This window comes from Macaca mulatta, chromosome 2 (assembly GCF_049350105.2).
Source record: "Macaca mulatta isolate MMU2019108-1 chromosome 2, T2T-MMU8v2.0, whole genome shotgun sequence".
Taxonomy (NCBI): domain Eukaryota; kingdom Metazoa; phylum Chordata; class Mammalia; order Primates; family Cercopithecidae; genus Macaca; species Macaca mulatta.
The window spans coordinates 160264962-160279082 of NC_133407.1; the positions used below are offsets into that span (position 1 = coordinate 160264962).

Consider the following 14121-nt stretch of genomic DNA (forward strand, 5'->3'; position numbering starts at 1 on the left):
ATAAAATACATCAAAAAGCAAAGTGTGCTTTTATATTTATATTATATTTTGTTATAGATGGATTCAAGTAAGGATTTGGAGACAGACTGAAAAATCTCTCCATGAAAGCTTTAGAGGTGTTTGGCTTTTGCTTTACTTTGGCTAATATGAGAGCACCAGGAAAACAGAAAGTACTCTTGCTCTTGACAGTATGAAATTCTTATTATTTTTAGAGAATAGTGACTGCATTTATGAAATTCTTTGTCAGAGCAATTTAGTTAATAGATATGTAAATGACTACTTATTTCATTGTGTAGGTGGATCGCTCCATGTACACTTTCTGAGGAAGAATATAAGTGCTAAAAACTATTAACATTGCAAATGGAAAGAAGCAAAAGTTAAGGCTAGAATGCCATTCCCTCGCTGTATTAGGTATTAGGAATGGGACAGAAAGTCCATCTTGTCAAGATTTGTTCGGTTTATGGGGTGGGATTTCTTATTTATGTCCGACTCTTGGACTGTTTTTTTGTTTTTTTGGATATATGGAAACTAATATGAATTAGGGTGCAAGGGTATTTCTTGTTGATTTTCAAGCACAAAAGTTCATTACAAACCCAGCTGGGAAGGGGTTGGGGGAGGTGCTGAAAGTTAAAGCCACAGCAGTAAATTTTCAATACAAGAGAAAACCTCCTTAAAAATCACCTAGGGGCTCTTTTAAACCTTTATTGTTTTTTTCAGCATAAAAGCAACTTCAGAGGAGGCTGGAGATTTCAAAGCTCTCTGGCTCTAACTGCCTCCTGGGAACAGTGTGGAAGCTTCCCTAATCATAGAGGAGTTAATGCAGGCCTCCTCTGGGGGAAGAAGTCTCTAATGGGAGGAAATAAATGGGCCCTTGCCTTGCAGATGGTCCCCAGCCCTCCCCTCACTGGAATTCTTCTGGCTCTGTGAGCTAGCCTCATCTTCAGTTGTGCTTTTTTTTTTTTTTTTTTTTTTTTTTTTTTTTTTTTTTGAGACAGTCTCACTCTGTCACCCAGGCTGTGGTGCAGTGGCGTACTGCAGCCTCCGCCTCCCGGGTTCAAGCAATTCTCCTGCCTGAGCCTCCTGAGTAACTGGGATTACAGGCACATGCCACCACACTTGGCTAATTTTTTGTATTTTTAGTAGAAACAGGGTGTCGCCATGTTGGCCAGGCTGGTCTCAAACTTCTGACCTCATGTGATCCACCCACCTCAGCCTCCCAAAGTGCTGGGATTACAAGCGTGAGCCATTGCACCCAGCCCAGTTGTGCTTTAATCCTTACATTCCCCTTTTCTGAAATTGTCTTGAGTTCGCAGCTGTCACGCAAATCAAGAAAAATTCTTGGTAATGGATCCCAAGCTCTCCACCACTTTGCCCTCCCACCTTCCTTACCTAACTGCTGTTGGCTCCCACTGACATCAGTCCACATTCTCCGCATGAGGCTGGCAAACCTGCAAAACTCCCACCTCTCGTGTTTGTTACCCTGCCCTGCTGCTCTCGCTCCTGGTGACTGAGGCCCTTCGCACTTGGCCCTCATCTCTGGAATGTACACAGCTGTCATCCTAGGCCCCAGCTCCTTTACACACAAGCTCTTTCTGCTGTACAGGGGCCCTGAGGATAGAGACCAGCAGCTGTGCCGACTCACTCCCTGGCTCTGCCGGGTGCTGCACACTGTCTTCATTAACGTTATCTGTGTGGTTTTTTTCTTTTGTTTTCCTCTTCCTTCAGGTACAGAGTGAAGACAGTGTCCTCCTGTTTGTTATTGCCTGGACGATCACGGAAATCATCCGTTACTCCTTTTATACATTCAGTCTGTTAAACCATCTGCCTTACCTCATCAAATGGGCCAGGTAAAAAAGCACATGGAATGAAGGCTCACTTTTGAAATGGTCTGTCATTGCATTTACCTTTTATTGCCTAAATATTGCCTCCAAGTTTCTAAAAATAAAATTGATACAGGGGTTGGGTAGAAATCTTGTCTGTAGATTTCATCAGAATAGGACTCTGTACTTAACTTTGACTAACGGAAATACTGTTTTAAGGTTTTTATATTTTACTTAAATTATTTTAATTGGACTCAGTTCTTTTCAATTAAATTATACAGTATTTTCTTTTTTAAAAAAATTTCATCACTGGCCGGGCGCGGTGGCTCAAGCCTGTAATCCCAGCACTTTGGGAGGCCGAGACGGGTGGATCACGAGGTCAGGAGATCGAGACCATCCTGGCTAACACGGTGAAACCCCATCTCTACTAAAAAATACAAAAAAAATTAGCCGGGCACGGTGGTGGGCACCTGTAGTCCCAGCTTCTCGGGAGGCTGAGGCAGGAGAATGGCGTAAACTCGGGAGGCGGAGCTTGCAGTGAGCTGAGATCCGGCCACTGCACTCCAGCCTGGGCGACCGAGCAAGACTCCATCTCAAAAAAAAAAAAAAAATTTCATCACCAAGTAGCAATCAATAGAGATTTGCTGTAACATCCCTTTTTTGTCCATATCATCACATTTTACTGATGAGCTTCTGCCATTGTGATGGGTGTTTTTGAACCGAGTCCTATTCTCCTAGTCTCAATTTTGCCAAGAAGCTGTGACTCTTAAATTAATTTTTAGGTAATAACAAGCATTACATGGCAGTTTTAGTGTATCGCTGTTATTTTGCTTTGTTTTTACAAGTAATGATGACTTTGGTAAAAGGCTAGTAGTTCATCTGCTTACCTTAATGAGTCCATGAGACAGTTGTAGGCAGTTTCCTGAGCTGGGAAAGACTTTGAGGGAGAGTGACAAAGCACAAGGATCCAGTTGTCCCTGGAGCTGAAACGTCTTATTTGGTGGAAGGAAAGCAGTGGTTCCTAGACTATTTATGAGTTCAATAATTAAATTAGGGACATAATCCGATTGTTTCCAACATTTCGAGTATGGGAACTCCTTTGTTATTTTTATTGTTTTTCTCATTTGCAATGAACATTTTTATTAGGAAAGGGGAAGAATGGGAAACAGAGCAGTTACTAACCAACCTGGACAGCCACTGTGAAAGCTGTTTACCCTGATTGTTAGGGAAGTCTGTTGACCAAGCCCTGATTTTACTGTTGGAGAAAGATTCTTTCGTTCACTGTTCTCCACGGCCTCTGAAAGATTTTTTTCCACCATCCTACTTAGTGTGGCTAAAATTGGCAGTGGGGAATATGTCTTCCCTTCCACTTCAGAGATCTTCAACACAATTCCTATACACAGAAGTTTGTAGTCTGTTGCACATTGTGAGCCACAAACAGCCAAAGGCTGTTGAAAGTCTGAGCTGATGATTCCTTTAGCAATACTTACAGCGGCTTACAGTTCCATAGGGCAGTGACTGCTCTCTGAATTCTTTGAGGAATGTGGAGAACTCATTTTAAAGAGAGAAAAATTATGCAAATTCCCCTCCCATGTGACGATAATCATAATTGTGGGGTGTTTTGATTGGAAAATTACATAGTAACCAAAAGCTATTATGAATTTTAAATTTTTTTAATTGCATATATTTAATTTTTCACAATAGCACGTACAAACATTTGAAAAATAGTAGCAGTATACAGATGTTTGTGCTATTTTTGTTGTTGTTCAGTCTTTGCGTGTGGTGTGGAATTCCTAGACCACATGTTCCAACACCTCTGCCACCACCACCCCAACCCCATCCCAAGACCCACAGGGCAGGACCCTTCAATATAAACCATGACTCAGTTCCCCTACTTTACCAGCATTTGGCATCACTTTAGTTATTTTAGAGCATAATTTTGAAGAGTTGTTTATTTCATCAGACCAAATTTTGAGGCTGCCTGAACAGACTTTATTTTGTCGTTAGACCATTTGGAAACATATACCTGCTGTAGGCTGGTTTCAAAAACTGGCTTGTAAAACCTGAATCTGAATAGCAGGTAAACAGGAAAATGTATAAACAATCATTTTCTAAAAGACCAGGACTGATTAGAAGGGTGGGAAGTGCAGCTTCCTCCTAAAGCTGACTTTGAGCCTCAGTAATGAATATTTTGTTTTGCTTTAGGTACACACTTTTCATTGTGCTGTACCCAATGGGAGTGTCAGGAGAACTGCTCACAATATACGCAGCTCTGCCCTTTGTCAGACAAGCTGGCCTGTATTCCATCAGTTTACCCAACAAATACAATTTCTCTTTTGACTACCATGCATTCCTGATTCTAATAATGATCTCCTACATTCCAAGTAAGTAAACAGTTATGCATATATTTAATTATGTTTTAAAATTTGGCTCTACAATAACTAGAGTTAAATATCTTTGACTGGTTTTGCACTATATCCAAGTAAATGTAAATCTCATTTATTGGGAATTCTTCTTGGTTTTTTTGAATGCTGACTATCAAAGGGAATTTTTTCCAGTAGTAATTGAATAAAGATGAACCCTTCTCAATACAGTTGCCAAAATGCAGCCCTTCTCAGCATGTGGGTTTGAAACTGAGTACCAGGCTAGGTTAAGTATATATTGGGGAAAGTACTGAATGGAAAACAAAAAAGCCATTAAAGGCCTTACCTTGATTGTAGTTTTCTCTCTCTTAAGAACTGCTTGTTACGGTATTTGAAAAACATGGTAAAAAGACTTTTGCATTGGTTACTATATCGAAATAGACATTTAACTTCATTTTGAATTGATTGATAGTTAACTAGAAACATAACAAAATAATAATAGATTTATTTTTTTCCACATTTTTCATTTTCTTGTTGAGCACTGATTGGGACACAGTGTTCTCTTCAAGATGGTTTTTAATTATTTTAATAGTACTGCTGAAGATTTAAGTATATGGATAATCAAATGTGCCTATCAGTGTATTCAGTGACAGAGAAAAAGACACGTTTGATGTCTCTGTGAAGTGAGCCCTACTTTCTGAGGATGAAGAGTTTAGTCCTATGCTGGAATTCTGATGTTCAATTATAAATCCTATGATTGATTTCTACATACCAAAAGTCTTCTTATAACCAAGGACATACAATGTTAGTGGTTCTTCTCATTTAGCTATTTCTATAACCATTGTAACTCTGAATCTTATTTTAATCTAGAAAAGATGCTATATTCTTCCCTAAACCCCAGGTTAAATTCAGACAGGGTTGGACTTCTCTTCATTCCACGGCATCACCAGAATGAATCATCCTAACAAAGTGACATGCTTGTGTCCCTCTGTGGAAAATTGCATTTCATGCTTTGTGAGAAAAAAACTACATCTAGATTTCATGTGAGTGTTTATCTTGCAGAAATTCTTGGATACAGTTCTGCTTCATGATTCATTTTCCACTCTTTATTCATGATCGAGTCCTCCTCTCTAGTGCTGGAATCATAGCAACCAGAGGCCATCTCTCTTCAAATATAAAAAGTAGTTGATTTTCCAACAGACGATAAATGTGAAATCATCTAAATGTTTACGTAATAAAAATTAACTAATCGTTTTTCACCTTTCTAATTTTGTTTTTTTTAAGAGTTTCATTTTCCAGTCTCTAGAGCAGCAGTTCACAGTTGCAGTTTTACCACACTCAGAGTAACTAACACATATTATCCCAGTGGGCACCACAGGCTTTATTTGAATTCATCATGGTCAAATGAATAGGAGACATGTACCATACTGGGTGACTGAGAGAGGGGCAGGGAGGTTTTTATGAAATCAGATCCATAACAAGCTGCTTCCACATTGACAAAAATCTAGGAGTTCCTACCTGAGAGTTCCTGCAAGACTTCCAACCTCTCTAGGAAGCAGGGCTTCCTTCCAGGAACTACTCCCCAGGGCAGCCTCCATCTGTCTGCATGTTTGTCTCTTTGTGCTCTGGTAGCCAACCAGTGCTGAGCTTTGCCTCTTCCTTCTGAGCTCTTGGTGTAGTGACTGCCTGGGTACCACATGCGGCCTCCATGACGATAGCGTTCCTGAGGGAAACCCACTGCTGTGAGCTTTTCATCTTGGTCTTGAAAGAGATAGAGGAAAGAGAAGACACTGACCCCAGAGCCAGTTGTCTTCTAGAGCAGCAGTCCCCACAACCTTTTTGGCACCAGGGACCAGTTTCATGGAAGACAGTTTTTCCCTGGGCGGTGCAGGGGATGGTTTCAGGATGAAACTGTTCTACCTTAGATCATCAGGCATTAGATTCTCATAAGAAACATATAACCTAGATCCCTTGAATGTGCAGTTTACAACAGGGTTCACACTTCTGTGAGAATCCAAAGCCACAGCCGGTCTGACAGGAGGCAGAGCTCAGGCAGTAATGCTCATTTGCCCACCACTCACCTCCCGCTGTGCAGCTCGGTTCCAACAGGTAGGGGTTGGGTACCCCTGTTTTAGAGAGTAGGAAAGGACTCTCCTCCCAACAGAAGTCTGCTTTCTTTACCTTAAGTAATTCCCCCTTGCAGTCCCAGCCTCCTTTTGGTAAGAGAACTTGGCTCAGTTAAAGTCTAACATAATTTCTTTTTCTAAGGCAGCTTACCTCTTGTAGACCAGGGAAAAGGGTGGATCTCAAATAATGATTAAAAGATTCCCTGCAAACCTCGGACTCCTCCCCCAGGTTCAAGATGGCACACAGACCACCTCTCCTGATGCGAGTCACCTGGTGCCTGCTGGCCTCACTGTGCTCTGGCCTGAGCCAGCAGCTCTGGATGTCCTCAGGGGTTCAGGTTGTTACTGTTGAGGCCAGAGTGTACAGTTCATTCTGGCCAGCTGCACGTTTCCAACTTTCCAAAGCTTTATATTTATCAGAAGAAAATGCAGAATTAGGAGGTTGCTGTTAACATGCAGTCTCCTTTAACAAATTTGGTTTTCTTTCTACAAGGTAGTGTTCTTTTAATCTTTAATGGCAAGTTGATGATACACATGTATTATATAAAGTAACACCTCCTTTTCATGGGCCTCATCCATTGTTGCGTTGTTGCACACATAGCCTAAATTGTGGCTCATGAGACTTGGCCCCAGGAGTCTCCTCATATTGGGGTGCCTTGGCCAGGTGCTCCTGTCCTATTCTGCTGTAGTTGCAGTATATACAGGATTAGTACAACACAGTCCCTGCAGGACTCAGTAGATGTCTACGGCCTGTTTACATTCCACCCCCAAATTGGTGAAAATTGGTTATGGGGGAGGGAGCCAAAAAAGGGCAAGATACATTGATGAGGGGTGAGGACCTGGAGAAGCTGGCACTTTCCGGGTTGTCAGTAACCGTAACCTTCCTTGGTTGTTACCTTCCTTGGTTGCTGGATGAGAAATTAGTCAGAGGGTTAGAGAGGACCTCAAGTTCATATGCTTTTTAGAGCACCTCTGATTTTTAGAGCAACCAAGGAGACTTGGCCCAGGCAGAGAGCGTATCTGGTGCTCTCGCCCTCCACAGTTCTCTCCCCAGAGGGGAAGAGAGCCCCAAGAGGGCTGGCCATCTTCTTAAAGAAAGGAGGGCCCAGCAGCACCCACACCCCGCTGACCCCCCACACACAGGGACCGACACACACACGTGCCCAGCAGTGTCCCCATTCTGTGTCCCCTGAACTGGGAGAACAGAAGGTGGAATTCTCAATAGCCTGTTCTCAGGTTGAGGGGTTTTTTCAGTGCTATTATTCCTCAGTGTAGCTCATGTTGTTAAAAGTAGCAGCCATGCATCTGGAAAGCTTTCAGTGTCATGGTCGGGTTCAGTCTGAACATGTAGGTGATTCAGATGGAGACAGAATCACAGTTTTGGTCAGCCAGAAGGCCACTGCCTGAACTGTGGAGAATAGGCCAGGCACCCTAGGCCCTTGGCCTCCCATCCACATTCCTTTCTCTGGGTACCGAGGAATCTCTGGGAGATGTAAAGGAGTGAAAGCACCATCATCTGACCCCTCTGGTAGGTGGCAGGCCCTGCCCATGGAAATGAAGGTCTGCATGGCCATCTCCTTCCTTGAACTGCCACCAAGGGCTTAATGCAAAGCTTCCAAGTCATTATTCTCCCCCGGGCCATCTGAGCCAGCTGTGAGGCTGCAGCTGCCGGTTGTGTGAACACAAATGCAACCAGTGGAAGGTTTTGAGCATGCCCAGCTCACAGTTTCCCTTCGCTACAGAAAATCTATAGAAATGGGACTGGCCCCACATTTTTAAATGATTACAATTAACATTCCTTATGGTTTAATTATATCTTGACTTCCAGTTTTTAGATTATAGAGCTTGTCAGATTTTCTGGCTTTCATGCCAAAATAGTTCTCTGCCTGTTGAATTACATGTTTAAGTGAGGTCTTTCCTGTGAACAGCGTCCTGCCTGGCAGTAGCAATGGCGTGGACGGCAGCCCTGTTCCACATGCTGCCTCCTCTGCAGGTTGGCAGATCTTTGTCACACATGCACTGGTGTCCTGGCGTGCTTTGGGAGGATCATTTGAAATTTGGCCAGCTTGGAACCCATTTAAAAAGGAAGAAACTTGTCAGGAGAGAGTTGGGAGTAGTAGAAATTATCTTCCAAAAATATGCGTCTGAAAAAGAGAGACTGGGCTGGGCTTGGTAGCTCATGCCTATAGTCTTAGCACTTTGGGAGGCTGAGGTGGGCACACCCCTTGACCCCAGGGGTTCCAGACAAGCCTGGGCAACATAGGGAGATCCCATCTCTACAAAAAATGCAAAATTAGTCAGATGTGAAGTGGTCTGCACCTGTAGTCCCAGCTACTCAGGAGGCTGAGCCGGGAGGATTGACTGAACCCAGGAGGTCCAGGCCATGAGCCAAGATCACAGCACTGCACACCAGCCTGGGTGACAAAGCAAGACCCTGTCTAAAAAAGTAATATCAATAAAATAAAGATTGGAGCTGTTGGAGAGATGAGGAGAGGAAGGGTATTGTACAACAAAGAGCATTTCACCTGGAGTTGTTTACACACAGTAACCTTGTGAAGTCTGGGTGGCTGAAACTGGTATTTCCTAGAGGGACACTATAGGCATTTTGGGTGGGATACTTCTTAGTAGTGGGTACTGTCATACATTGTGGCATGTTTTAGCATCCCTGGTCTCATATGCCAACTGCCAGTACCCTTTCCCTTTCTCCCTTATTTCCAAATAGTCAAACTATCGAAATAGTTCCAAATAGTTCTGAGGGAGGCAGTACCACCCCATTCATTTGAGAACCAGTGCTTTTTGAAGTATTCTGTGAAATGACCAAGAACAGAAGAATCCCCAGTGCCTAAGACACTGGCTTGCATTTCATAAGGCCTTTTTTTTTTTTTTTTTAAACATCCAAACCTAGCTTAGTTGTGTTCAAAGCAAATGTGGCATTCCTCCTCCTCCTCCTCAAGTCTTTACCCAAAACTACTTCCCAAGAGAGGTTGTTCTTCCCAAAGAACCACCTGTCCTGGGACCAGATGGGGCTAGGCTGAGGGTCAGGAGCCAAGAGCCTGGTCCCAATTATGTCTGGGACTTACTATGAGACCCCAGGCAAGTTGCTCACCCTCTCTGGAGCTCAAATTCCTCCTCTTTGAAATAGGAATAATAACTTCATCACTAGAATTCTTCACCTGGTTGTTGTGAAGTTAGTCAGAATAAATGTGGAGATAATACATGAAAGAATATTATTTGGCTGCTGTGTGGCATCGAGATAGCTCATGATAGTGACAATAGTGTCTGTCACTGTATTCCACACCACTTTTTCCCTCAGCTAAAGCAGGAAAAGAAAGATGGTAAGTCTCTCTGTGTTTTTTCTCCCTTTCCCCAAGCCCACTTTGTTACCTTCCTTGGTTGCTGGATGAGAAATTAGTCAGAGGGTTAGAGAGGACCTCAAGTTCATATGCTTTAAATAGAGCATGGAATTTTAAACCATCCTCTTAACCAACTTTTCTTTTCTTTTCAGTTTTTCCCCAGTTGTATTTCCACATGATACACCAGAGAAGAAAGATCCTTTCTCATACTGAAGAGCACAAGAAATTTGAATAGTTCCTGCTTTCTGCACCTCCCACCAAAACAAACTTTTCAATGATCAAAAAATGCTGCAGACTTTTTGAGTTTCCAATACGTTTCATAGAAAATAAGTAAGAACTATTTTTAAAATATTCAAACAAAACTAAAACAAAAATCCAGTGTCACGTGGGCCTGAGATTTTATTTTAGAAAAAGATTGTTACATAAAACACCCTGGCCAGTTCATCTCAGCATGCTCTTTCAACCAGAAGTTCCTAATATTTATGATGGCACTAGAAAGGGATTTGACATTTTATGTCCTTCTGTGTCCTTCATGTATCTGATCAGTAAAGACCTGTAACACTAAGTACTTGAGAGTTACAGTCTGAATAATGAAGTCGTACCAACCGAATAGCCCAGCTTGCAGTATAGTTATGTTTCAGTCTGCAGTGTGTTTAGCATTCCCTTGTCAAAGTGCTTGACTGCATGCTGGAAATTATTTGTATTTTTGAAGCGGCAAACTCTGTTCTCTGGAATGCTCTGAAGTTATGGCTGGGACCTATCCCCTCGTATCTAATGAATGAATTATAAAATGTATATGCCTATGAAGCTTCGGGGTAGTGCCTATAATCAGAAAACAACTTAGAACCCTTTTGTTTGTTTTAAATTGAGTCATTACTGCCTGCCACTAAGAAACGTGCTTGAATCTAATAAGTATGTGTATACCGTAAAGAATATATCTTATCTGGAGCTCAGCCTCAATCATATCTTAACAAAATGACAGGTCTCAGAAAGGGGGAGCTCAATAGCTCATAAGCGACAAGTCCTTTTCACAGCACTGTTCTCAGAACACCTCTGAGTAACGTGTTTGCCAGTAGCTGTTCTCACTGATGCACTGATGACCCTGAAGAAGCTGATCCAGCCACGTAGGAATGGAGGCTCTGTTACTGAAAGCACATGGAACGTGTTGCTTTAGAAAGGTAGTCAGAAAACATTCAGGAATAGGTTTATACACCATTATTGTTTTATTTTTTAATTTTCATTCGCTCTTCTGTTTGGATACTTTTGCTAATTAAGGTCCTATGTTAATTTCCACCAAGCTATAAGTCCATAGGCAGTAAAACATTCCACTTGGGCCATCATGAGCTAAAAGCAGTATCATCTCCGCATGTTGGAGCAGCCAAGAAATAGTTTGGTCCTACCGACATTATCTCATCCATGTCACATCCTCATATGATTTAATTGCTCAACCATGCGTTTAAAACTCCTCAAGAAAGGGCTGGTATTGCAACTGTAGGTAAACTGAAAAAAAAATAAGAAAGAAAGAGTTGGATGAAAATGTGAAAGCCCGAGTTTAGATGTCCATTAAGTATTAAATAGCACAGTATCTTTATGGAGCCTTTTTTCCTCCCCCACCCCCTGCAGCTTTTTTTTTTTTTTTTTTGGGGGGGGGGTTGATGTTGAACTTTAAGACTTTAAAAGTTTAGCTTATTGAGTAGTTGTCATTTAAAGTATAATTGCGAATATCAGAAAACTCATACTGGAAAACTAAATTTTTTTTTTTCTCTTTTGAGACGGAGTCTCACTCTGTTGCCCAGGCTGGAGTGCAGTGGCGTGATCTCGGCTCACTGCAAGCTCCACCTCCCGGGTTCACGCCATCCTCCTGCCTCAGCCTCCCGAGTAGCTGGGACTACAGGCGCCCGCCACCACACCCGTCTAATTTTTTTTTGTATTTTTAGTAGAGACGGGGTTTCACCGTGTTAGCCAGGATGGTCTCGATCTCCTGACCTCATGATCTGCCCGCCTCGGCCTCCCAAAGTGCTGGGATTACAGGCGTGAGCCATTGTGCCCGGCCCCTGGAAAACTAAATTTTTAAGTGCTTATTTTTATAGAAGTTTGAAAATTTAATGCAGGCAGGTGTGTAATAAATTATTTTTGAATTGAACTTTAAAATTCTGCTTCTTAAAGTCAGCACTCAACTTGGGCGTGTTGAGATTAGAATCTATTCTTGTATTTGATAGACAAAATATGTGGGAAAGATTTTTTCATGCCTTTTCTCTCGTTTTATTCTTCCATAATGTATTTCTACTATAAAATAGAATCAACTTGGGTTATATTTGTCATACTACTTTATTCTGTTAGATTTTTTCAGTTGTTTTTGGGAAAATTCTAGAAGTCAGGATGAAAAATGCAGCTTTTCCAGGGTTGCTGGACTGGGGGTTTTATTTGGGCCGCTTTATTATAATTTGTCACTACTTATGAAAAACATTCTGTTGCAAACAGTGCTGTTGCATTGAATTGAACTTTGGCAATGAGAACACAGCACACAGCTCCCTTTTCAAAAAGGGTCTCAACCCCAGTGTGTATTTTTGTACATCAACATTTAGAATACTTATGGCAGATAAGTAAGGCATGTCACTGTGTCCTTCAATAACCTCTCTAACTGGTTTCTTTATCCCTAACATGAATTCATTTCTCCTTTGAAGTCATTTATTCTTTTATAAATTGAGAACAACCACACCACCAAATGTCACACCTTCTTAATAAAGTGTGAACAAGGAATGTCATGTTTTTGTGGGTATTTTGTCAGACTTAGCGGTTTCATTTCAGGGCATAGTCAAAGGCATCATCTTCCCAACTACCCACTTGATTGTGTGTTTCAGATCCCCTCCGTGGGGGCCTTCTTCTGACAGAGAGAATTCTTTGAGGTCCGCAGTAGTGCTTTTGTCGGCAAAGACTGCTAATCTGCATCTTGCTGCGTTATGTTTACTGAGGTTGGGCTCATTCATTTAACATGTACCAACCGTTACCTAGAGGCACCATGGAGAGTTAGTCATGGAATAAAGTACTGGCCTTGCAGATGAAAAACTGTCTCCAGAGCAGACTTCTGACAGGAAAGGTTTAGGTGCTGGAGAGTTGAAGAGGTATAAGAAGAGATCATGCCCTCATTTTTCACTTATTTTTTTGGTTATTCATTTATAATAAAAGGTTGGCATTGATGTGGTCCAGCCTGCAAATTACTTGCAGTTCTGAGTTTCAGATAAAACATTAAATTCAATACATACTGCTCCTTTGAAATTTGGGTAAAAAATTATACAACCGTATATATAGTCATTTTTGTATTTTTTCTATGTTGTGAAAACCAAAATTGTAATTTTATAAGTCTTTGATTCACTAAAATTATATAATTTAAATGTATTTTTTGTATATTTAGAAATAAGGAGTCCAGAGACTATGCTTAACTTTCTATGCATGCATTTGAAAGCTGTTTTTACCTGATAATGTTAATGTGGTAATAAGTTGTATTCATAAAATACTGATCTGTGTTGCATTTCAAAATAAACTGATGTGTGCTCTGCCTGGATTTGAAATACCTACCAGTGAGTGCAATGATTTTTCATAGTCAGTAGGCCTGAATGTGGTGTTTCAGGAATATGGGAGAATTTCAGTTCAATTACGGACTCCAGCTCTTTAACAATTTTAAAATCTAATTCTGCTATTCATAATGGTTCTGCACTTACAGGAAAGACAGACTATATTAAGAGGTTTCCAAAAAGTCCTTCCCTGCCAGTCAGTCTTCAGGCTAAGCCAGTCTGCAAGCTGGCTGCAGAGGGACAAGGGGTTCCTCATGCAAGTGACCAGAGAATCTGAGATATTAACAGCACAGGGTTCAGGACCCTTGTCTTATAACAAGCTGGGGTTTTGTTAGTGTAACTTTTCTTTTTTTGTTTTGAGACAGAGTTTCGCTGCTGTTGCCTAGGCTAGAGTGCAAAGGCACAATCTCGGCTCACTGCAACCTCCACCTCCCAGGTTCAAACGATGTTTCTTCCTCAGCCTCCCAAGTAGCTGGGATTACAGGCGCCCACCACCACACCCGGCTAATTTTTTGTATTTTTAGTAGAGACAGGGTTTCACCATGTTGACCATGCTGGTTTCGAACTCATGACCTCAGGTGGTCCACCCACCTCAGCCTCCCAAAGTGCTGGGATTACAGGCATGAGCCACCACGCCCAGTCTGTTAGTGTAACTTTTCTAACAGAAGTTCAGTGGGGAGATCCTGTTGCTCAGCACTGTTGATCTTATATTAAAGCAAGATGTGGTGAAGTTCAAGTACTTCATCCTGAAAATGCTTCCAAACACAGGAATCCCAGGAACGGCCCCCCTCACTCAGGCTGGCAGTAAGAAGTGGTGGGAAGGACACTGCCTTGGGGTGTCCTCTGCTGGGTCACAGCTGATCTAGCTCTAGGCCTCCGGTGCTGGG

General features: G+C 41.9%; 1 protein-coding gene across 7 annotated transcripts in view; it reads left to right on the top strand.

The window, feature by feature from the left end:
- The window catches only part of HACD2 (3-hydroxyacyl-CoA dehydratase 2), a 96244-nt gene extending 83013 nt beyond the window's left edge, over positions 1–13231 (top strand). For 3 of the 7 annotated variants that reach the window (XM_077990898.1, XM_077990899.1, XM_028843392.2), the window contains 3 exons: positions 1726–1847; positions 4026–4204; positions 9815–13231. In XM_077990898.1, the coding sequence (XP_077847024.1) occupies positions 1726–1847; positions 4026–4204; positions 9815–9897 (384 nt within the window). In that variant the 3' untranslated portion in view covers positions 9898–13231. 7 annotated transcript variants of the gene reach the window in all.
- The last annotated feature ends 890 nt before the right edge of the window (positions 13232–14121 follow it).